Consider the following 23,790-nt stretch of genomic DNA (forward strand, 5'->3'; position numbering starts at 1 on the left):
GATTTGCATTTACACGTACGAAAAAATTAGAAAAAAAATTCTTAAAAAAGCCTGACGGCCTTGCAGAGCTTAAAAAACACATAAAGTTTATGAACAGACATCATAGAAATGTATCATTATTATATATTCTATTGATCTTTATCGTGTCACACGAGCTTCAAGAAAGTTATGATTTTTTTCCCGATTTTTTTCGTATACGTAATTTCCACTGTGGGAATCCTTTTAATCAAACGCTGATTTGGATTTGATCTCTGGCAGTCCGCATCCTCGTGGAAAAGATGCAAAGCTGGGAGAGGAGGCTCTTTTCCACTGCTCCATTTATAGTACGTGGTTAATAGGTTTATGCAAACATTTTTTATAGATAATAATTATCAAAATTATATTAATTTATTTGATTAATATTCATCGTTTTGTTAGATGTATACATGTTTATAAGGAAGTTTTGTAATTATTCTTATTTAAAGCAGCATATTATGGAATTAAAATAGTCTTGTTTTTTATAGGTTATAAAATGAATAATATGTATCACTAGCTTGAAGAAGTATTATAGAATTATGTCGAGGGAGAAAAAATTCTTTATGTAAGGTATATTATGAAATGTGGGATCGTCAAATGACAATGCATTTTTAAACATTATAGCATTATGTTTACTATACACCTATTTACCACGTACTATAAATGGAGCAGTGGATGAGAGCCTTCTCTCCCAGCTTCGCATCTTTTCCACGAGGATGCGTACTGCCAGAGTTAAAATCCCAATTGAAATGTATTTTATTCATTTTTATCGTGGCATACGAGCTCTAAAAAAGTTATGGTTTTTTTCCCGATTTTTTCCGTATACGTTTATATGCAAGTCTACGAGAAATTCTTTATTTTCAAAGCCTGGCGGCCTTTCACGGCTTGAAAAACAATATCTAAGTCGTGTATGGGAGAAGTGAGACGATATTCATCGTTTTCTAGCTGAAATAAGCTAAAAAAAAAAAATTCTCAGCTCTAGGGCCCCTCCAGACCCCATTCGTCCCTGGTGAGGCTACTGCAGCGTGGTGCTAGTTTCAGCTCCATATTTAACGATCATCGAAAGTTGCTACGAAAAAAATTGCTACCTTGAAATCAGACAAAAAAATAAACTTTACATAAATATTATAGTAACAAAAGGAGTAACATCGCAAAAGTTAAGTAGAATATTTTTCATGATCCTTGTAATAGGAAGACGTTTATCAAATGCTATTTGATAATCTTAGAATGATAAAAAAAATTATCTGTTAATGTGAATTGCATATTATATTTTGTACATTGACTAAAATAGTCACTTTGTACAATAATAATAATAATAATAATAATAATAATAATAATAATCATCACCATCATAATAATAGTAATAATAATAATATCAGCATTAATATCAATATTATTTTTTATATTAATTATCATAGTAATAATACTTTAAATGTTAAACTTATATCGTTAAGTTAATACTTATCATCATAACATTATTAGATAATCCTAGACTTTGAAAAAAAATTCAATATAGTTTTGGTTCGGCATCAAGAGCAAAGATAGCCTTCGTCCAAACACGGTGGGCAAACATAGTCATCGTCCGGACATGGCAAGCAACGATACTCTTCGTGCAGCCCCATGAGTAAAGCATAGTCTTCGTCCGGCCTCATAAGTTAAGCTTCTTTTCTTCCGAATGAGGAGAGCAAAGATAGTCTTTGTCCGAACGTTGTAACAAAAGATAGTTTTCGTCCGGCTTTGTACGCCAAGATTGTTTTCGTCCGGAGCGTCGTTTTGAGCTCAAGATGAAAATTTTTTAAAAAAGTAGCAAATTGTGAAAACGTTACCCAACTTTTGACTTTTTTAACCATGTGTGATAAGTAAGGGTACTTTCTTCTGCTTGTTGTGTTAAAGAGCTATAAAGCCCACAAGATTCTAGAGAATAAACTAGGAAACTTAAATAAATGTCAAACTGACCTTTATAAAACTCGGTGGATCCAAGCCTCATTAGCTAAACAATCTGAGTTAAGAATAATTAAACATTCTAAGGTTATTTTTTTAGTAGAATTAAATTAATTAATTGTTTAAATGCTTTTTTGTAACTTGCACATCACTTTAAGAGTTTTTGTAAGTTATAAATAATAATCAATTGTAAAAGTCACGCAGTTTGTTGATATCTGTCACTTAGAATAATTTGACCTCGTCAGCTTAGAACAAGACGTACTGGTAAAATCTAGTGGAGTAAATGACACATTAGTGTGTTTTGATGCGTGTGTCAATGCATGTCAATACAAAACATTTTATCTAAAAAGTATGTAAAAAATATAGTTATCCACTTTGCGTTATTAGCTGGGAAACGAAAACGTTGAGAATTGTAAAATACAGTAGTCAATTAGAAAAAAAGCATTGTACATGATAAATCCAAGGATTATTATATTTTTTGATAAAGTGTATCGATTGTAATAATTCAAAACTATTTATACAAATTAACTCTCCAGCATACATCAAATTATTGTAAGCCTCATTACTAAGCAGCTTTGAGTTTAAATCGAGTGTAAGTATTTACTTTGTGCAGCAATGAAAAATAGAGCCACTTGCATAGGGAAAAACGTTAATACTTACGTTCAAAAACATGTAACAAACTCATGTAGAGCCATAACTTTTTCTCATTTTGTACTAATTATCTGTGACAATTAGGTAGACTTGTACAATTTAAATTTAAAACCTAAGAACAATTTTCTTGAAGCTTCATAGTAAACAAAATTTTTTTCATAAGAACAATATGTATTTTGTTATTATAATAATAATTTTTATGATGGTACTTCTGCTGATTAAGAAAACTACACAAAACACATTACAGTTTACCATTTCTACCTCGTGACAACTTCGTCTACTTCCAGTATTATTAACATGTACAGTTCATGATGTGTTTTACTTTTTTCTAAGCAACATGAAGACTAGAACGTTGCGTCAGTAGAACACAAAGTTGACTAAGCTGGTGGCACATGAAGAGCATGGTTGTTGTATGTTCATGCCCAACTCACGTATATTGTTTTTGTTATCAGGGTTGCAAAGTGTAATATCTTTAGAAAACTCTTTGCGCCTAATTAATTACTTCAGGCCTTAGAGGCGTAACAACCCTTTCTACCCGTGGTCCCAAAATGATTACAAGAGCACTAATTGTCATCTGATGGCGTAAAGAGATAGTTAAACTTTATGCTTATAGCAAGAAATGGCAGTTTTCGTTATAAAAGTGCCATCGACTCCTACCAAGGACACACCTGATCCTCAAAAACGCATGAGGTTGGAAACAGTATTTTTTATACCATGGGCGCAAAGTAGAAAAATCTTGTTTGAAGCGTGGGATTTCGTATGCTTGTGCCCAAAGTACGTCATTTTTCTTTCCAAGAACATCAAATCGTACTTCTTACAAATTAACACAAATTCTTGTAAGGAGATAACTTATATACAGCTAGGTTCTCACTGTACTCTAAAAATTTTAGTCTTTTAGATTTTTTATGTTATAACTAATAATGTTAGAAAATCATTATTTACTTGTGTACATTTTCAGTACTACTTACAATGCAACAAATATTTTGATGATGTTTTACTCACCCAACATTTTTGTCGTTCCTCTCTTCCTTCTCATTAAGACCAGTTCATAATTTAATTTTCCGCTAAGTTTTTGTCTCAGCTGATAACTTTCTCTAATTTTTAAACTTATTTTCAAGTATAAAATGATGATTACGAACATTGGAATGAAGAAAAATACTATACTACTAAGTTCATAGATAGGATAATTTGGCAAATTAATGACTAGCATTGCACAAATGGCAGATGCTGCGGAATAGTTTCCTGAACCTGAAAATTCAAATCTTTGTATTGCAATGCATAAACAGAGAACTATTTAAAAAAAAATTAAGTAATAGTTAATATTGTATACAGCAAACAAAGAAAAATACAAAAATGTACTATACATTTTAAACATTCCTGGATTAAATGTACTTGATTAAAACTAAGGTATTCAAAATATTCGTTATTTTCAGATCAAGATAGGACTAGTACCCAAAAGCTGTATCAACCATTAGTATTTTAATGAACGACAAGATTATTAATAGTTATATTATACTCGAACACAAATAACAGAAGAATTGGCCCGTTGTATTTGACATAACGTATTTGTTTTTAAATTTTTACTAACTTGAAGCTAAGAATTATCAAAACTAATTTTTGGTATTTGACAGAGTATGTTTTTGGGAAAGAAACCTAGAAAGAAAAATATCAGGATGTTGGAACAACTTTTCTTCTGCAGATAAACAAAAAATATACTTATAGTTACCACTCGTTAAGAATTTTGAACTGTCTGAGATGACATACGTGAGTTTACAGCCGTATTAATTTACTACATCACTTTTTTACTTTTGGTATTATTTACTTATTCAATGCAGTAACTCTAATTGCGATAAGGTTCAGCTGTCTTTTTAGTCATTAGGTAGTTTTTGTATCAGGTAGCTTACGTCACCAGAGTAAACCCCAGGACTCCTTGCTCTAACCCTGGTTCGATGCGCTCCAAGCGCAAACTCTGTTTTTCCTCCTGCGGGTGACGCAAGAGTTAGAAATACACCAAAGTATGATAATAAGAGTTTTCTTACAACACAATGTGCTATAATAATAACATTGTGATAAAATAAGAAAGTTCTTGTACCGCTTATTCAAATAAACTTTTTGATCCATAACAAAGGATCACTTTTGAACTGGGTAAAATTCAATGAAAAATAATAGTTTATGAAAAGTACTCTTAATTATGTACCATTGATGCTGCATTGCCATGAAAACATAATTTAAGCCACATAAGCGTGTAGTGTAACATTGATATAAGTTTTAATAAAATACTTAAGATATTTAATAATTCTATAGTTGTGCTCTAATCCAATGGTGTTTTTTATCTTGGTTATTAAGTTTCTGTAGCTAAAAATATAATTACTATCCAGTAGTGTTACGAGATAAGCGTAGAGCGTGAGAAAGAAGCGTAGCTTTGGTGACTACGCTACTATTTGCTCCAGATTCGTGTACTCAAATTTTTAAATACTAAAACATAATTACCATCGTCAGTGAGCTTCTTGTTTTTTTATGTAGTTTTGTCTCTTTAATCCTATTTTACAGCTTTACCGAAAAATAGGTGCAAGAAATTTGTTGAAATAATGAGAATGAGATATGCATATTTCAGAATGTTCAAAACAAGATTTTTTCGGGCTCAGTGTTTGCGAAATGGTCTTATTGTTGCGTTAGCTGTGAGGCAAACTTTGAAGTAAGGATAGACATGTTGTTTAAATAAAGTCTGTTTAAATTATTAATCTCAATACTTATTAAGTAAATATCTTTATCTGTGATTTTTTAGTTTACTTTCTTCTTTGCTGCTTGATTTTTTTCTTGATCTGCTGTTGTTGTAAGAATTCTAATATTGTGAAAGAAAAAAATAGTGAAAGCAATTAAGCTTTTTTAATGTCATTTTGCACTAAAGAAAATAAGCTAATAGTATAATTTATATTTAACTATCCAAGTATTTTTTTAAATTTTGTATTTTGTACTTCAGATGTTATCTTTTACTGTAAAAGTTCACTGCAACCACCGTAGGAGAATATCGTTTACTATTTCTTTGCCCGTACATTTCCATCCAGGGTAGTCACAGAGATCTGTTAAGTATTGAGTATTGTACCACAAACGTCCTTGAGACCTGGCATAGACCTGGAAAAACGCATACCACTGACGAAAGCTGCTATTTTTCCTGAAAAATCTATATAAAAAAAAGCAGTTAGACCTTGGATTAGATAAAAAAACCGGAATACTCTTAAATTTATCACTTGATATCTCCAAACACTTAACAAGGGACTTAACCGTAACATTCTTATTTGAATAAAACGCAAACAACGAATGATTAGCATACTAGATAGCCATGCTTGTTTAATACTTGTAGGCACATATCCGACATTTGGTATAAGCCAGAATCAACAATGTATATAAATAGGATTATGTACGGATCGACTAGAAAGGATCATCTACCCAACTGTAACTTTTTTGACAGTTGATTCTTACTGTTCCCAGGCAACGTAATGTCAAATTGAGTACATCAGTACTCAGTACAGCATTAATTGTTTCTTCTACCTTACGATTTGAATATTAATCTACGAGACGGTGTAAGTACTTCACACCACAGATACTTACCTATCGTATAGTTAATAAATTTTTTTGATAAATTATTGTTATCATCAGGTGCTTAAAACTGTTACAAAGAGAATAAAACGCACAATTATTTTAAGTAGAGCTAAAAATAATCTAAAAACGTAGTTTATACTCACAAATGGTACTCCTAATCTTTCGTAGGATTTGAAATAAAAGACATATAAGAATTTTCGAATATTTTCACCATTTTCATAATAACATAACCTAATGACGTATATTTCATAACAACAAAAATCAGAGAAATTGGTCCAGAAGTACTAGATTTTTATTAATTTAAACGTTTACCACTTGGGTTGCAATTTATAAAAATATGTTTCCAGAGATTGTAAAGAATTTCAAAAGACCGTCTTACATCATCCCTTTTGAAAAGAGGATTTGTAAGGTCTTATACAATTCACAACGATATTGAGCGTCTATCGCAATTTTCTAAAATAATTTAAAAATGTAGCACGAAAATATCGGAATAGTTTAAAAAATATCAATAAAGTCAGTTGGGGTCAACATAGATAAACTAAAAGAAGAAGATAGAGTAGATAGAGTAGCTTAAATAGATGAAGTTAATGTGATGTATGGAAAGGGAAGTAAAGCAAAAACTTGTGAAACAGAAGATCATGACAAAGAAGAATATTCACCAAGGATGACGGATACTACGCTAAAACTATTTAATCAACACGATCTAAGTGATTTAATCAGAGAGCTTGGATTGCTGAAAGATGGTGAAGAATCATAAATTTCGAGACTGAAAGAAGGGAATATGCGATCCAGAGAAAAAAAAGTGACATTTTATCGTAACAGAAAAGAAGCATTCCAGAAGTACTTCAGCAGGGAAGAAGACTTGGTGTACTGTAATAATGTTTATGGTCTAATGAATGAAATGAAAAAAAATATACATATACAAAGCCAATGACTAGTGATTGTTCATGGATTTCTCGAAACAAAGCATGAAAGCAGTATTTTTACATTATACAAATTTATATGCTCGTGTACCTATCGCCCATTCAGTAATATTCAAAGAAAAATGTGAAAATAACAAAATAGTTTTAGAGAAGATTAAATATACTGAACACAATTGGCAGATTTGTGGTGATCTTAAGACCCTCACAATTATTCTGGGATAGCAATCTGGTTTAACGAAGTTTCCATGCTTACTATGCTTGTGAGACAGTTGGGATCGTGCTAATCATTAAACCAAAAAAGATTGTCCAGCTCGGGATTTAATGAAAACTGGGTCTCACAACTTCATTTTTAAACCATTAGTTAAGCCATCAAAGATTTTACTTTCTCCTTTGCACATTAAACTCGGGTTGAAGAAAGAATTTGTTGAAGCATTGGACAAGGAAGTGCAATGTTTTCCTTATTTGGTCAAATAATTTCCAGCTTTATCTAGTGCAAAAATTAAAGAAAAAATCTTTGATGGGCCTCAAATTTGTAAGTTGTTAAGAGATAAATCGTTCGTTGATTCTATGAATAAGAAAGAAGGAACTGCATAGCTGAGCTTTAAAAACATGATTAAGAACTTTTGAGGAAACCACAGTAAAAATTATGGAGAATCAGTGGATGATCTCCTGAAAAACTACTACACACTAGGCTGCTTGATGAGTTACAAAATATACTTTCATGGCTCACATCTTGTTGACTTTGTATAAAATCTAGGGGAGTACTGCGAAGAGGAAGGGGAACGTTTTCATCAAGATATGAAGGAGATGAAAATATATTATCAGGGTGTCTGGAGTGTGAATATGATGGCTAAATACTGTTGGACGTTAAAAAGAGAAAGTACAGACAATGCTAAGAAACTTAACCGTAATTTACTTCATAGATCATTCAAGGATAACAGAGTTCGAAAAAGCAGATTGTCATAAAGCTTTTCTTTTTTATCAGTGTAAAGCTGTGAAGAAAAGTAAATTATTCCTGCTTATTAAAGGATTCATACAATTTTTTTATTTCTTGCATAAAGTCTTCCCAATAACTAGGGTTTTAAGGTTATGGAGTTTTGGGGTTGTAGAATTAAGGAGTTACATGATTAAGGGATTGTGGGGGCAAGGGATCCAGCAATACTGAAAACATACAGTATACGTATTTTTTTCTCAGACCAAAGCAAAATTTTTGTTAAGCTTACACACAGAAGCCTATAAAAGTATGTTTATTAAGTTTATGGATAAATACAGACCAGGTGGAGCTATTAACACCTCAGATCTGAATGTAGTGACTCCAAAAACACACAGTAAACCTACTTGTCTCATCTGATCAGAGCAAACATTTTTCAACGTTTTTTGTAGCCTATACTGCAGATTTTTGAGGTGATATGCATGAATGCAGACTAGATGAAGCTATTAAGACCTTGAATTCAAACTTAGCTACAACAAAAACGTATAGTTAACATTATTAGACCCTTAGATTAGAAACTTTTTGTTGTGGTGATCTGAAATGTTATTTAATGGTTTTGGTGAATTATGAGGTGTTTTTTCAGGTTATGGAAAATCCCTGCATCTACGGGTGAAATGGGCTAGAAATTTAGGTTCAGTGGCAAAATAATCAAAGGAATATGGTTATAGCATTAATAGCCTGTGTAATTTTTTTTCATCGTTTTTTTATTAACGGTTTATTAATACAAGTTTCCATTAATACATTAGTTGGTTTTTATTTCGTTTTGATCTTTCACAAACTTTCATTCAGGACCAACGTGATGTTTTTACTCAAGGACGTTTATTACAGTTAGCATGGTGAATGTTTAGAGAGGTGAAAGCAGTGGAAATATGCAGCAACGCTGCTTCTATTAGTTTGATCTTGCAAATATATCTATACATACGCTTTTATTCATACTCGACTCCTTCTTTCTAATTTTATTAAAATAAGTACTCATAGGTAGGGAGCGGCATTGACTCAGTGGTAAGCGTGCTTGCGACTGATACAACGCTGTTCGATGGTCGTGGGTTCGATTCCCGGTGAGTGCAGATTTTTTCAAAAACTGTTTTCACCGGAAAAAGTTCCTATGTAACCCCTGCTGTTTCGGGGCGGGTTTTACCGTGGAATTTTTCTCCAGAGTAATTCCAGGGTTTTTTCCTTGCTCCACAGGTTTTCGGGCCTGGGTGAATGCGAAACAGTGTTAGGGCCTAATAGGTAGGGATTAGCGGGCCCGATGCCAGGCAGGGATCGCCGGCCTTACCGGCGAGGAGTGGCCCCTGAAACATGGGGCTTCTCTGGGGATGCTAATTAGCCTGGATCCGATGCTTCGGACCCAGGCTACACAGTGGTGAGTTGACCCGATGCACTTTCTTCCGGTGCAGAGAGTGTCAGCTTAACTGACAAGGTGTGTTACACCGGAGATACTTCCACTGTGCCCATGGTATGATTTGTATGGTATCAATTAAAGAGAAGATTTAATGGGTGTGGCAATACACCCCCACTCATAGGTAGTGAGTGGGTGGCCCCGGCGACTGGGCCAATAGGCTGTCGCGGTAACCCGATATAAAAAAAAAAAAAAAAAAAAAAAACTACTTATAGCTCCATTCGAGAATTTGATTAGTTTATCTCTTTTTAATTAGGTTCTGACTTAGTCACATTTCCCTTTTTCTAACTAGTATTAGTATTTGTATTAAGATTCCATAAATACCCATGCTTTAACATATCTTATGTCCCTGATCTCTACCTTTTAGAGTTTTGTTTTCGTAATTACCGTACTTTTTTCCAATTATGCGAGTCTTTCGTGCGGGTCCCTTGCAAAAATCCCCTAAACGGCTTAGTCATACATTTTACTGGGTTCTATTTATAGGACGCAGTGATTGTCTGAAGCATACCTTAGCTATTATCGAATTTAATGGTAAGATATTCTTCAATAAACCATTTAATTTACTGTACCAACGTTTTTATAACCAACAATGATAAGCTGGCCAGGCTTTTCTTTTGGAAAGGAAGTCCCTGGAAGTCCAAACATCACTAGTTAAGTAAGTAACCAATAAGTAATAGTAAGTAAGCAAGTAACCAATTACTTGTTTTAAAAATGACACAAGTGATTTTTGACATCCTAAATACTGATGCCGTCGGAAAAGACCGAGAAAAAAATTAGGTTTTCGGCAATGGAAATTCAGACTAGCTTAAGAAAAATATGTTGTACAGAATCAAACAATGCCAATCGATTGTAATAAAATCAAACAGAAAATATTTTCCACTAAGGCTTAAAAAAATGGCAAAAAAGGCAAAACACGGTTTTTAGCATCGGAAATAAACAATAAGCCTTAAAGTAAAAAATAAAAAATATAGGCATATGCGTGGCAAAAAGACGAACTATATAAGTGCTGGTCGATCCCAATTGGTTTAATGGTTGCCCGAAAAAATTCAGAAGACCTCGTTTTTTGAGCCAATATCAAAAAATTAATAACTCTCGTTTGCATAAACACTAAGAGCTGAAATTGTTTGTTAATTGTAGAGTAAGTATTCAAGAATATGATTCGTTAAAAAATTGCATCTAACGTTGTAAACAACGTTTTTTAGGCCCTTATCCAAAGTACCTTTTTTTGCATTAAGCAGCTGTTTGCAAAAACTATCGATCCAATCTTGCTGCAATTAAGTGTGGTTGTTAAAGACTACTAAAACTACAACTCTGCAATGTTTGGGAGCTTATCACCAAATCCACCAAAATAACTATATGATATAGGATGATAAATATAATTAAGTGATTTTTTTGAATAACTGCTTCTAATTTCAATTATGGTGCGAGTCTTATTAGGATAGTATTTGATTTATTTTGACTGTCCCCACAATGTCACAATTTAAGTGTATGTGTTGCAAAACGGTACATATATGTACGTTTATATGAATCGATATGTCCGTATAATTATTGCATAATTCTAATAAAACAATTTATATTATAAGTTCAAATTAAGGTATGCGATGCCTAATACTTATGTATTATTTATATAATGATCGGAGATGTGATTGGATATTAGGATATCCATAGTACTACAATCAGATTTGTACTCTCTCTCACTAGATCTACGGTTCATGGTTGCGGGTGACGGTTATTCCTGCCAATATTTAACTAAATATGGTAATCAGTCACTTCGTTCAAATCTTTATTGAAACCTACTATCTAGAAGATTAACCCAGGTAACAACTTCTTACCTAAAGAATAACTTCTATCATATCCTATCCAAGAGATCCGCTTATTACCGAACTAGTATTAACGGAATCACTGGGAAATGAGGTAAGCTAAGAAATGTGCACTAGTCTCATCATGGCCCACCATGCAAGCTTATTCAGATTTATGTAAAAAAGCTTAATTTGCATGCACAGCTTTTTTATATTATAGTGTCATACTTCCAGGCTCACTAAGTCTACTATTTTGGGTACTCACCACTGAAAAGAGATAAGTAAAAAGGGTGGGGGGCTACCCAACAGGGAGAGGGGACACTTTACACTCATAACACGGGGAGCAGGACATTTTACACTCATAACACAGACGACTGTGGTGCTCAGTGATAATAGCAACAATTTCTCGCATAATGTGTTTCTTAATATGATAAATTTAAGTACTAAGGCACTCTGGTTTGGCTGCTTATTTGAGTCATTTGAGAAAAATAAATTAGAATCAACTTCTACTTTTATAGTCAATGTGCTTACGCAGTTTAATTATACATGACGTTCTTTAATAATTATAACACCTTTTTGCCTAATTAATTTTTAATTTTCCTTAAACTTTTTCCATGGATTAAATATTCAAAAAAAGCTGTTTTTTTTTTCTTTCCTGTTTTGCATTATTTAGGGTGCGTGAAAGAACTGAAACTCTTTAACTTTGGTAATTTTCGGATTAAGAAGTAAATTCTTAGCTGCATTACACTTGAGCTGCCAACTTTTTTTTCCATTTTCAAGAAAAAAAAGAAACTTTAAGAAAAAAAATAGTGTCCAGAAAATGAGTTAAAGATTGTTACTAATAATAAAACTGACACTTTGGTCTATCATCAGTATTCTTTAAAATGTATAATTTTGTACTATTTTAGTTTCATTTTCATTCGTCTGAAAAGCCTTATAACAAATTCAAAAAATAATATTCACAGTAAATTCATGAACAAAAAAGATAACTGCTAAAAAAAACTACTCAATTAATGTCTTAATAACGTTGTAAGGTACCTCTTTCAGGATATTAATACCTAAGAGCAGTAGTAGTGAATTGTAAAAAGCAGTCGTAAGATATATTTAAATAGTTAAATATCAAATATGAATTCATGAAACGAGTTTTTCGAGTTGCATTACAAAGTATTACTATAGAATGGTAAAGTTGTGTCTCGTTCATTAGAAAACTACGGTGGAATTGCGTTTAAAGGTATGATGAAATTGTGCCCAGGACGTTAGAAATATGTGGTTGAATTGGTAATTGATGTTAAATAATAAAATAAGACGTCTAATAACAGTTGGTTAATAATTGAAAATATTGTCCAATGGTGATACTGTCAAATTTTGTATTTATTAAAAACAAAACGACATTTCGGCAGTTTGGACAATGTCCCGACCCTCATCAGGTGCAAAAATCTATGAGTAATAAAAATTCTTCATAATACAAATTTTGGTAAATACAATAAACGCAAATTAAGTGAAGTGTATGAACCTATGACTCTTACGAAAGGGATGTAAAATCGTAATGTAGTGACGGTTTTAAATTTAGTTGCTTTTACACCCTGCACATACACAAATAACATAGTATACGCTTATAATACAATCAAATAAGAATCGCAAGCAGTTCCTTGTAAGACGCACGTAAGCAGATCATGTTTTCCTTATACTATAAATGAAAGGGCTCCTCCAATCATATACATCAAGTTAGTCTCTTTTCTTAATTGACTTAACGAGAGACTTATATTTTTCAATTTTTCTGTATCTTATTATTATTATTACTGTCTATCATTATTACTATGATTATTATTATCATTATTATTATTATTATTATTATTATTATCATTATTATCATTATTATTATTATTATTATTATTATTATTATTATTATTATTATTATTATTATTATTATTATTATTGAAATAATGAATATTAAACATCTTAGAAATAGGTGCTTTTTGTAATTTTATTCTGTGTCTAAAATTTTTATTTTATCAAAATTAAAGTTAAGTGTAAATTCAATGCTATGTTGTGATAGTACAGATGTGTCTTTTTCTCTCTATGTCTCTTTTATGTTCTGCCATTCTTAATTTTACAGCTCTCGATGTTTGACCGACATAATAACAGTTGCAATTCGCACATGGTATGTGGTAAACGACATTGTTTTTATCGAGTAGCTCAATTACATCTTCTCAAAGTTATTTCTAAGTTTAGACGTTATTTTAAATTGTTTATTGATCTGTTTGGATGAGTAGGTTAAGGACGTTCGGTAGAGATAGAACCCTGTGATGAATCTTTTTGAAATTTTAACCAGACGTTCTTAGTGTTGTGACAATGAAGCTGTTAAAATTTCAAGAGGTTTTTGTTTCTCGTTTCCAAGATATTGAATTTCAAGGTTCAGTCATTTTAACACGGTCGCTTATGGGAAATTTATGAAAACTCAGTTTTAAAAAAATTGGAGCGATGAGTGTCTCCAATTTTTTTATATGTCACAGATAATGTTATTAACTATATTTACACGAAGTTTCGTGGCAATCGTCTGATTAGCTTATGAATAAAAAAATTAAATAATAGTTTGACAAAAATGCAATGGCAACGTCGCAAAAGCGGAAAATTCAAAATGCTCCAGGACCTAAATCTTTTTCTTACCTATTATTATTTGTAAGAACTCAATTTTAATGTAGTAATAGTTTAAAGACCTTATTAGTCCTTGTTTACAAAGTAGTCAAAAAATTGTACATACCAGGAGGAAACTCCACATAGCTTATAGTTGTATACAATCCGAACGGTAATGCACATAAGGAAGCTATAATCCATGAAATAAGAATAAGACATATCCTACCATGTAAGTTTTTCAGCATATTGAAGTTGAAAGGGTGACATATTGCAAAATATCTTTCTATTGTAAACATCATGATTGTTAAAACGGAAACATCTGAAGACCTAGATAAGATATAAAAGGTGTATTATTAATAGATGAAAAAAAGTTTTAATTATCTGTGACCTCAAATTTATTGACTATTATATCAAAAATAAAGTAAACTTTAATGATTATTGATATTATCAGTCAGTAAATCATAGCCAATACTTACAAATATCAATAAACTGTTTATGTTTTACAATCATAGAGTATTTTTATTTCCATCCATTAAAAATAAATCCTCCATTTCATTAAAAATAAATATTTTGGAACCCTCAATCCATGTCAAAATACGTTTTATTAGCTATGTGCTTCTGTGGTTCTGCTCTCATAGTTATCAATTTTTTGTTTAAATTTTATGAAGAAAAATAGTTAAAATGGCCGCAGTCAACAAAAGTTATTTACATTCTCATAAAATACGTCTAGTGGCATAACAACAAGCGTATAGTGGATTATAACCAGGTTTTAAACTACTCAAATAATTAGCAAAAAAACCAACTTATGGTCACTTTCTGAACCTATACGTATATGAGGATTCTTTTATCCAATTTTTATCTTATTACGTTTTGATTATTCTGGTTTAACTTTTCAATTATATTTTATTGCAGCTTTATATAATGTTAAGTTTATTATATTATTATTGCTTATTATTTAAACTTAAGGCTTTTTTTTCATCAGGGTAAGTTTTTTATTTTTTCAATGAGAGTTTTACTGTGCACACTTGGTTAGCGACATATTTCGTTAAACCTACGTCCATAAGTCAGTACGTCAGAACAATGCTTAAGGAGAAATAGCGTGGCAGGAAAAACGAAAGAGGGGCATATGGGTGCACGCGTATTGCCGCTACCTCTCTCGCTCTCTCCTGCTCCTACATTCTCTTTCTTTCTTTACGCGTCTGCAACTAGGCGTGCGTAAGCAGCCACGCTCAGATTCTTTTGAAGTAAGAACTTCTTCAGGCGCACCTAAGTTGGGGACCGGAATGGTAGAAACGTAAGTACGTACATAAATATATATATATATTTTTATATTATAGTGCTCTACGTCTGACTTCTTTAATAAGGGCACTGCTATGGGCTCTTAGTACTTGGGAAAAAGACAAGGAAAGGGATGGGAGGTCTCCCATTACTTGGAGGGAGGTAGGGGGAAATTAGACCATTTTGCTGCGAGGAGGTCGCCTAAACCCTCCTCGAGGAAAATTGCGTGGTGAAAAAGCACATGGGAAAAGTCACAGAGGTACTTCCCCAAAAAGTCACACTGGCTGGGAATCGAACCACGATCTCCCGCGTGCCGATCCACGACCTAGCCGACTGAGCCACCACGCGCTCTATATATATACTGCAACCCGCTGGAACTCGAGTATCATCGTTCGTCTTCGGATTCAACTACATATGTATAGTCAGCATGTGATGTTATGTATACTCCTATTGCCGCTTCGTAGTGTGTTACTGTGAGCAGTGTGCCCGTATACAGTGTACACATGCACGTATGTATGTGTGTGTAACTTGTTTAGTTTTTTTTCGAAAACAGAAAGAAACATGAAAGAGAATTGAAAATTCATTTCAAAAAAAGAAACTTAAGAGAATTATAGCAAATGGATGCACACCTATTTCATTGAACACAATACATATTATATTGTACACAATACAACCAAGGATAAGTAACTTTAGATAAATTTAGAATAAGTAACTGTTACCAAAACTAAAGTTGCACAACTTATAACTCAAATCAGTTGTACAACATTAATAATAATAAAAGACTTATGAGCACTAATTGAAGCAATTGAAAAAAAGCTCTAAATGAGTCTGTAGCAGAATTTGTAAAACGACTAAAAGATCTTGCTTTAAACTATAACTTCAAGAAATTAGAAGAGACGTTTAAAGATAGAATTGCTTGTGAACAAGCTGATGAAAAAAAACAAGATGCAATTGTTGAGCCAAGATAAATTAACATTTGATTTAGTGGTTAAACTAGCGATGATAAAAGAAACGGCCGTTTAAAATGCAGCAAGAACATCAAATTATCTCAGCATAGAAAATTCAATCAACTTAAAGCGCACTACGGTATGGTAAAGAGAGCGCCAAAACAACAAAGAACAGAAAGGTACAACGGCAAGTAACTGTAGAAATGTAACTAATCAGCAAAGATTAAAAATAGTCTGTCAGTGTTGCGATTGTTTAGCATGCATAATTTTCGGGTGAATCATTTGAGTTGTAATTTTTTTTTAAAATAAGGTCATCTGAAAAGAGTGTGCCAAACGAAATTTGGTTTTGATGCTGTTGATAAATTTGCTAATGCCCATAAAAATAATACAAATTCTCAACGTAAATGTCATAATTTAGCATGGACAGCAAAAGATAAAAGTGATTGTGGCACTGGCGTTAATATAAGGCATTTCACGTTGAATCGCCCAGGTGCCGTGTAGGACCACTTTTAATCGTTTGATTACAGTATTAAATTTACGAGTAAGGTAAATCGAAGTAATCATTTCCTACGTATAATAACCTCAGCTTTAGATAAAATCGATAAAATTACGAAAAAAAGTCATCATAACCCCAAAAAAATGTAAAACATGTTATAGCTTCAAAAGGGCGTCCTTAATTAAGAGGGGCGTCATAATTAATCGGACGATCATACAGTAAGCATCGCAATTCTTAATAAAATGTAAAAAATTTCAGAATTAAAGTCAAGTAGTCAAATAGTTTTACTTTCTACTCTAGCTCCACAATTTTGATCAATGAGAGAATTAGAAAGAGTGTTAGATTGCTCTTATCATAAAGTTTGATTGTAGAAAAAAATGTTTGCTGAAAAGTGATTACGTCTAGAACCTGTAAAGAAAAATAAAGTTATTTCGGATAATACCGTTTCTTTAGTCCAAAATTTTGATCATATAAGTCGTGTTATGCCTGGCATGAAGGACTTTGTCTCTGAAAAGCTGAAAAATGGTGACTGTAAGTATGTCAAGAAAAGATTGGTCCTTGAAAATTAAAGAGAAATTTATAATGTTTCAAGAAAATAATCGAGTAGTTAAAACTAAATTTACAAAATTCACGCAATGAAGACCTTCACAGTATGTTCAAGCCGATTTCAGTGGTACTTACAATGTATCTATATGCGGTCAGCATGAGAATGTGATGCTGCTAGTAAGAATGCTCTGACAAAAAAATTTTAATTATCCTTTGCCAACTGTTGAAGCTACGTAAATTCGATTGTTTGCGACAAATAAGAAGCAAAGTGCTTTTTTAAGAGATCGTTTAGATTTTCTCAACACTAGTAATTTACATGAGTACCTATTAGAGTGTTTCTCTAGTTACAATAACATATTTGAAGTAATGTAGCATAACAGTTATTACGTACACATAAATTAGTTAATATATTTGCCGAAAAATTAAAGAAATTTAAAACGCACACCTTTTGGGTTGAACAACAATCTCCTTTTTTATAAAAAAAAAAATCTTGAAGTCGGTAAATTTATTGTTTGTATGGATTTTACAAAAAGAAACCGAGATATTTGTCAGTAATAAAGAATTTTACAAAAAAGCTGCTTTGAAATTGAAAGAAAGGGTCTATAAGAGTATTATGATACCTGAAATTCTCTGCTATCATGCATTTATTTGTCTTGATAAAAGCACATTCAAGCTTTATCAAACATCCTTAATCTGCATCTTTTTTGAAAATTTCCAATCGAAAAATTAAAAAATCTTCTATTTCCAAGAAAACTGCAAAGGTATAGAAAAATATTTAAACATATAATAGTGTAATGTATCAAAGTTTCAGTTGATAAAAATTATTTATTATAACGTGAAAATTTTAATATTTTATAATAAAACATTCATGATGAATGATGCATTGTTTTCGAACCTAAGATATGGTACGAATGCTGATACTATGATCTAACGATAAAAAGTGATTTCGCACACTGATTGTGCGATTTGACGTGAAATGGCTTATACAGAAAGCAAAAATTATTTACGAAAGAGTTTTTTGGAATATTAAAAAGTAAAACTATATGTGAGGAGGAAATGTTTTAAATTAAGGCTGAACAAGTTTTTTTTTTTTAATTCGAGTAAGTACTATTATTGTAACAATGGAAGTCGACACCAGTTCTTAGGTAATAGCGATCTCTAACGAAGACAAAAAAAAAATATTTCCCAAACGAAGCAATGTAAGAAAGTGACTTACAGTTATTTGGTTAAAACTGTTTGGTATTTTAACAGTAAATGTTACCTTTAGCAATAAATCAGAAACGGTGGAAGACAAAGCAAAGAATTACTATTAATTTACAGAATATTCTACAAACTTTTAAGTATTGCTTAATATGAAAGGCCGTTGAGTGTTCAACCTCCTTGCATATTATAAAAAATGTGTACAGTTAGTTGCTTTAGCTCTACATGCTCTAGGCAAACTTATACAAAACTATTCTGAAAAGCAGTGTAGAAAAAAATGTATGCATGAGTATTAAAAACAGTTATCATGTGTGTAAAGTAAATAGAACGTTGCTTTTAACGTTGGACAAATTCTTTTTTGCATTTTGCATTGTAGTATTTTCCGATGATATAATTGAAGTAGAGATGTAAATGTAAAAATGTAGCTGTCAGCAATAAAAACTCAAAAGTTTATAGCTACATGAATAAATGCGACTAAAATTCACTTGAATCTTAAACACAAGTAAGAAATTTCAAAAAACGAAGCTAAAAAATGATTAATCTTTGTATTTGTAATTGATTTATGTTTGTTAAACGATCTTGTGATGAGGTATAACAGTTTAACTTACATTCATCCCACCTGAAAAATAAAGACGGAATTCCATGTGTGATTACTTCTGTAATACCTTCAGTAAAGCCATGTGGCATTACATATGGTTTTACGTATGACATTACACAAGGGTTTTAGCTTGGTAATGCCATATGTAATTCCATTTGAAAAAATACATAGAATTACAAATTGGAAGAAGGAAAAAAATTTTGTCATCTAGAAATAACTGCAGAATACTGTAATGCGTCATTTACTGTGAACAATTAGTGTTATCATCAGGATTATAACTCCAAAACAAGGGGATTCAAGTTATATTTCAGAAATTAAGAAAAAAAAATTGAAAAATTAAATTTTTTTATATAGAAGTAAAATCAGCTGAACCCCCTTATTTTGGAGTTAAAATCCCGATGGTAGGACAAATTGTTAACTGCAAATAACTTATTATGGTATTTTGCAGTTATTTCTAGATGATAGAAATTTTTTCTTTTTCCAATTAGTAATTCCATGTGTTTTTCCATATGGGATTACATATGGCATCATCAAGCTAAAACCCTTCATGTAATGCCATATGTAAAACCATGTGTAATGCCATATGGCTTTCCTGAAAGTATTACAGAAGTAATTTTACATAGAATTCCGACATTTTTTTTCAGGTGGGATAGATTATGATGATAGGCCTAGTAGTTTATAAATTACTGTGCAAATGATGACAATTATGGTAATGGTAAATTGTAGTGAGATTACTATTCTCCTATAAACTAACAAATATATGAACAGTAACAATAATAACTATAATGATAATTATAATCGTAAATAGTAATGAAAGAACTATTTAGCTTTAAACTTAAAAGTGTAATTAATGATAATATTAATAGCAGAATGACAACTTTAATAATAGTAAGGCTGTTTATAATAATGAGTGTAGTGACATTATTAAGTTCTTATTTACTTGAAAAGAAGGAAAATTCGAGGAAAAGAGTTACTTTCTCTGGTATTGGTTGTGAGATAAAGAGAAATTGCCAATAGTTTGATCAGCGTATGTCGCTCTTTCGCACCTCTCATCAGTGTCCATAGTCTACAATATCTTTCTTTTTTTTCATATGGAAAAATGGTACTTTATTTATCTTGCAGAAACTTGAAAAATATTTGGCGTTAGTTTTCTTCGCTGATACTCCAAGATCAGCAGAACATTCTTTTGGATTGGTATGGGAGAAGTAATAGGAGATTTTTCCCTGTTTGGAAAGAGGGGACCAAAAGAACAAATAAAAATTTTTCGGGCGAGGACAAATGGATTTAAGGAAAAGGTAAACTGAATCTGGTCCAACAACTATATAATGAGATATTTATGTGTGTGTATGGGTGTGTGCTTATGTGTATCAAATTTTCGCTTCCCAAATGGCATTATCAGGTCCTTATGTTCCCTACTTATGCTGTCAAGGTCAAACATGTATTGTATAGAATGAAGCTACCAGGGAAAAAGTAACATTTATCGATGGTACAAAATTTTCTTTGGCCAATAGGATGTAAACTATAAAGAGCGTGTCGCACGTCCAAGTACGTAAACAATAAACGAAAATATTGATAAACTTAAAAAAATATTATTAGCCAATTGTTGAATTACCGTTAGAGTAGTTGCTGAGGATTTAAACTTTTTGAAAGGCTCAAGCTATCTAATTTAAACTAATGATTTAAAAGAGGCTTGCAATTTTAACCAACAGAAATATTACGTTAGTATTTAGGGGTGTTGAATTTGGTGCTGGAACTCGGAGCCTCCCAGTTAAAAAAAAGTTTTCGTATGTATGTAGGAATTACACGCATACTGTAAAATACAAGGTTAGTAAATACATGTTAGTTCAATATTTTTGGGCAACAAACGAGAATTATATCCTACATATCTGTACTAATTTTGCAAATATTCTATGATTTTTCCGAAAATTTTCAACCTTGATTTTATAGAGAGATATTTAAAATACTAAAATTTGAGGTTATGTCTTTACGTAACTCAACATTTCTCTTTTTGTGGGCCACAATTTTTTTTCTTTAAAAAAATTTGTCAAACTTGTTATTTGTGCTCTATCTTGCTTCCTTTTAAAGATATGGCATTTTTTGAAATAATCGGAGGTTATACCATATTATAAGAACCCGTTCAATCAATACTAGATATCTTCATCGATCTGCTATTTGATAATGTACTTTATTATAAATAATTATTTTAACTAGTGTATGTAGTATTAATACTAATTACTACATTCTATACACATGCACACAGGCTCATTTCTCAACCAGCGAGTGCGCAGAAATATATGTGCATTACGTAAGAATTTTAACGCAGCAAAGTGAGGATGACAACACACATACACACATTCAGTCTCCTTAAACACTTTTTTGTGGTTTGCTTGGTATGCGGGTACAAGCTTGCTCTCTGCGTATATTTTATTAATTTTATGTGATTGTGACGCCTAAGCTTCGATGGGTGTGAGAGTCGTGTATATGCATGTTGACCAAAAAAGTGCTTCCATTTATGTAAACAACATTGGTTTGCAAAAACTGTTTTTACGTTTGATTTGTAATCAAATTCTCTTGAAGTTTTTTTTTTTTCTAGAGAAAATGGGAGTACAAGCTTTTTCTTTACGCTTTCTGGCTAACGGGTCCCTGCTGGCTGGCTGGCTCTCTCTCCCTCTCTCTCTATTTTGCCACTGATATTCTAAACCCCCCCCACCTCTAAAAGTGCATGCTTTTTTTTACACTGTCTGGCTGATGGGTCCTTGTTCTCAACCGTCTTTATACACAGGAAACACACGGGGAGCATATATCTCATCGTAACCCGTGATAAAGAACTTAGTTCTTATGAATTTAATCGTTGTTAGTAAGAAACCAGCTGGTAAGACCAAAGACTTTATTTGTTCTTACTTAAGAAGTTAGAGGAAAGCTCTTATGCTTTTCTTTTTAATAGTGCACTCAGCGTTGTGCTGATAGATTTCACTAAGTGATATGTATGAAGTAGTGTTGGTGTGTCATACGTCAAACTGACGCTGACCTACTGTATACATTTCTGTTCACGTAATGCAGTAGTTGCGATTTTAATGCGTCTTTTAATTGTATGACCTTGTAAGGTGTCTTTTTTATACGTTAGTTTGTATATTTTTATTTTATACTAAAGCTTAAATTCTGTTTTATGAATTGGAATTTTCAGCTTTACAATATCTAAATTTGGATAAGAAATGTAATCAACAACAAAATTATGTATTATCTGACAGTTGAATCGATTTAGTAAAGCAGGAAATAGTCGAATTGTAATGGATAGCATAAATTATAAATTATTAAGTCCATATGTACAGTGTTATAACTAATTATAATTTTTCTTAACATAATTTTCTTCTGTGATCAATGGTGCACGCAAGCAGTCGCAAGATCTTAAAAGATCAGTACTGCTAAGATCATCTTAGATCTTTTTTTACGAAGCAATGGAACTTAAGAAATGTAAAAATCGCCTTTTAAATATAAGTCTTACAACCTTATTAACTTTTACGATTTTCAGTAAAAAATCATGTTAAGATTTATAACCACACATAACGACTTTCATCTGATATTAAAAATTATGCTAAAAAGCACGGGACTCCTTTTATTTGTGTGGGTGGCTGTAAGAATGGTGGCACTACTCGACGCAGTGGGCAGGGTGGCACTGATGCCGTGAGAAGCACGTACCGTCTTTGCCCTAGTTGGACCTGCCAGAGTACCATCTGTAGCCACTTATCGGCACCCCTTGGCCTGGACCTTTCGATTGGGGTGCTGACGATTCCCAAGATCTTGTCCAGCGTCTCAAGGTCCCACAGGCCCACCGGCTCAGGATCTCAGGGGGTCTTGTGCAAAACGCTTGCAGGTGTCTCGGTAGGGATCAGTAGTGGCAAAATTTGCCTCCTTTTACCGTGCTGGTGAATCACTTCCCTTAGTAATAAGTGGTCCCTCAGGCTTGGGACCTCGTAAAGGGCCATCTGGATGAGCCGTTCCATGAGTGGACTGACTCCTCGGCGATGTTGGACTCAGTTGGAAGGCCAACCGTGCCAGGTGTGCGACCACACTGGTTCCCCACAGCTCTGGCTTACTAGGCTCAAGATGTAGATCGTCGAGTCGGGTATTACGTTCCCTCCTCGACGTGGCTGCCCAAGCCTTGCGCCTGGTCAGTAAGCATGTCATTTCTCGCCCTTTCATTGTTATGATCTGTAGGGATATAGCTCACTTTAGATTCATTGTGCGGCTAACATAACATATTGGATGTTCTTCACCCTCAAGATTCTGTGTTGATACGGCAGCCACAGCATAGTCGCTGGCATCCATTTGTAGGATAAACGGTTGCGAAAAATCAGGCCTTGATAAAACCGGGGCTTCAGTCCGGGCTTGTTTGGGGTTTTTTAAGGCAGACTTTTAGTCGTTAGTCCATTGCCACTTCACGTCTTTGGACATTAGCTTCGTTATAGGAGCGATTTCTTTTTGGCGATATCAGGGATAAATCTGGAATACCATCCAATTATTCCTATAAATCTCTTGAGTTGTTTAAGAGTAGTGGGTGTGGGATACTCCAAGATTAGTTAGACTTTGTCAAAATCTGTCCTGAGACCATTCCTGGTATCCAAGGTACTTGTCCTCTCCACATCTAAACTCTGATTTTCCTGCAATTAGTCACAAGATTTACCTCCTTTTATGCTCTTTAAACAATCCTCAAGCACTTGAAGAGATCCTTGAACGTTTTCGTAATAATTATGATATCGTCCCTGTACGTG

At 32.7% G+C, this 23,790-nt stretch overlaps 1 protein-coding gene across 1 annotated transcript in view; it reads right to left on the minus strand.

The window, feature by feature from the left end:
* The window catches only part of LOC106641897 (neuropeptides capa receptor), a 617,109-nt gene that overhangs the window by 218,553 nt on the left and 374,766 nt on the right, over positions 1-23,790 (minus strand). Inside the window, exons 4-5 of the mRNA XM_089598482.1 lie at positions 14,084-14,283; positions 3,610-3,855 (exon numbers count right to left, since the gene is read on the minus strand). Coding sequence (XP_089454608.1) covers positions 3,610-3,855; positions 14,084-14,283 — 446 coding nt within the window. The remainder of the gene's footprint in view (positions 1-3,609; positions 3,856-14,083; positions 14,284-23,790) is intronic.

The sequence above is a fragment of the Copidosoma floridanum genome, unplaced genomic scaffold, assembly GCF_036245765.1.
Source record: "Copidosoma floridanum isolate Cflo_tuat_1 unplaced genomic scaffold, Cflo_Japanese_pri ptg000006l, whole genome shotgun sequence".
NCBI lineage: Eukaryota > Metazoa > Arthropoda > Insecta > Hymenoptera > Encyrtidae > Copidosoma > Copidosoma floridanum.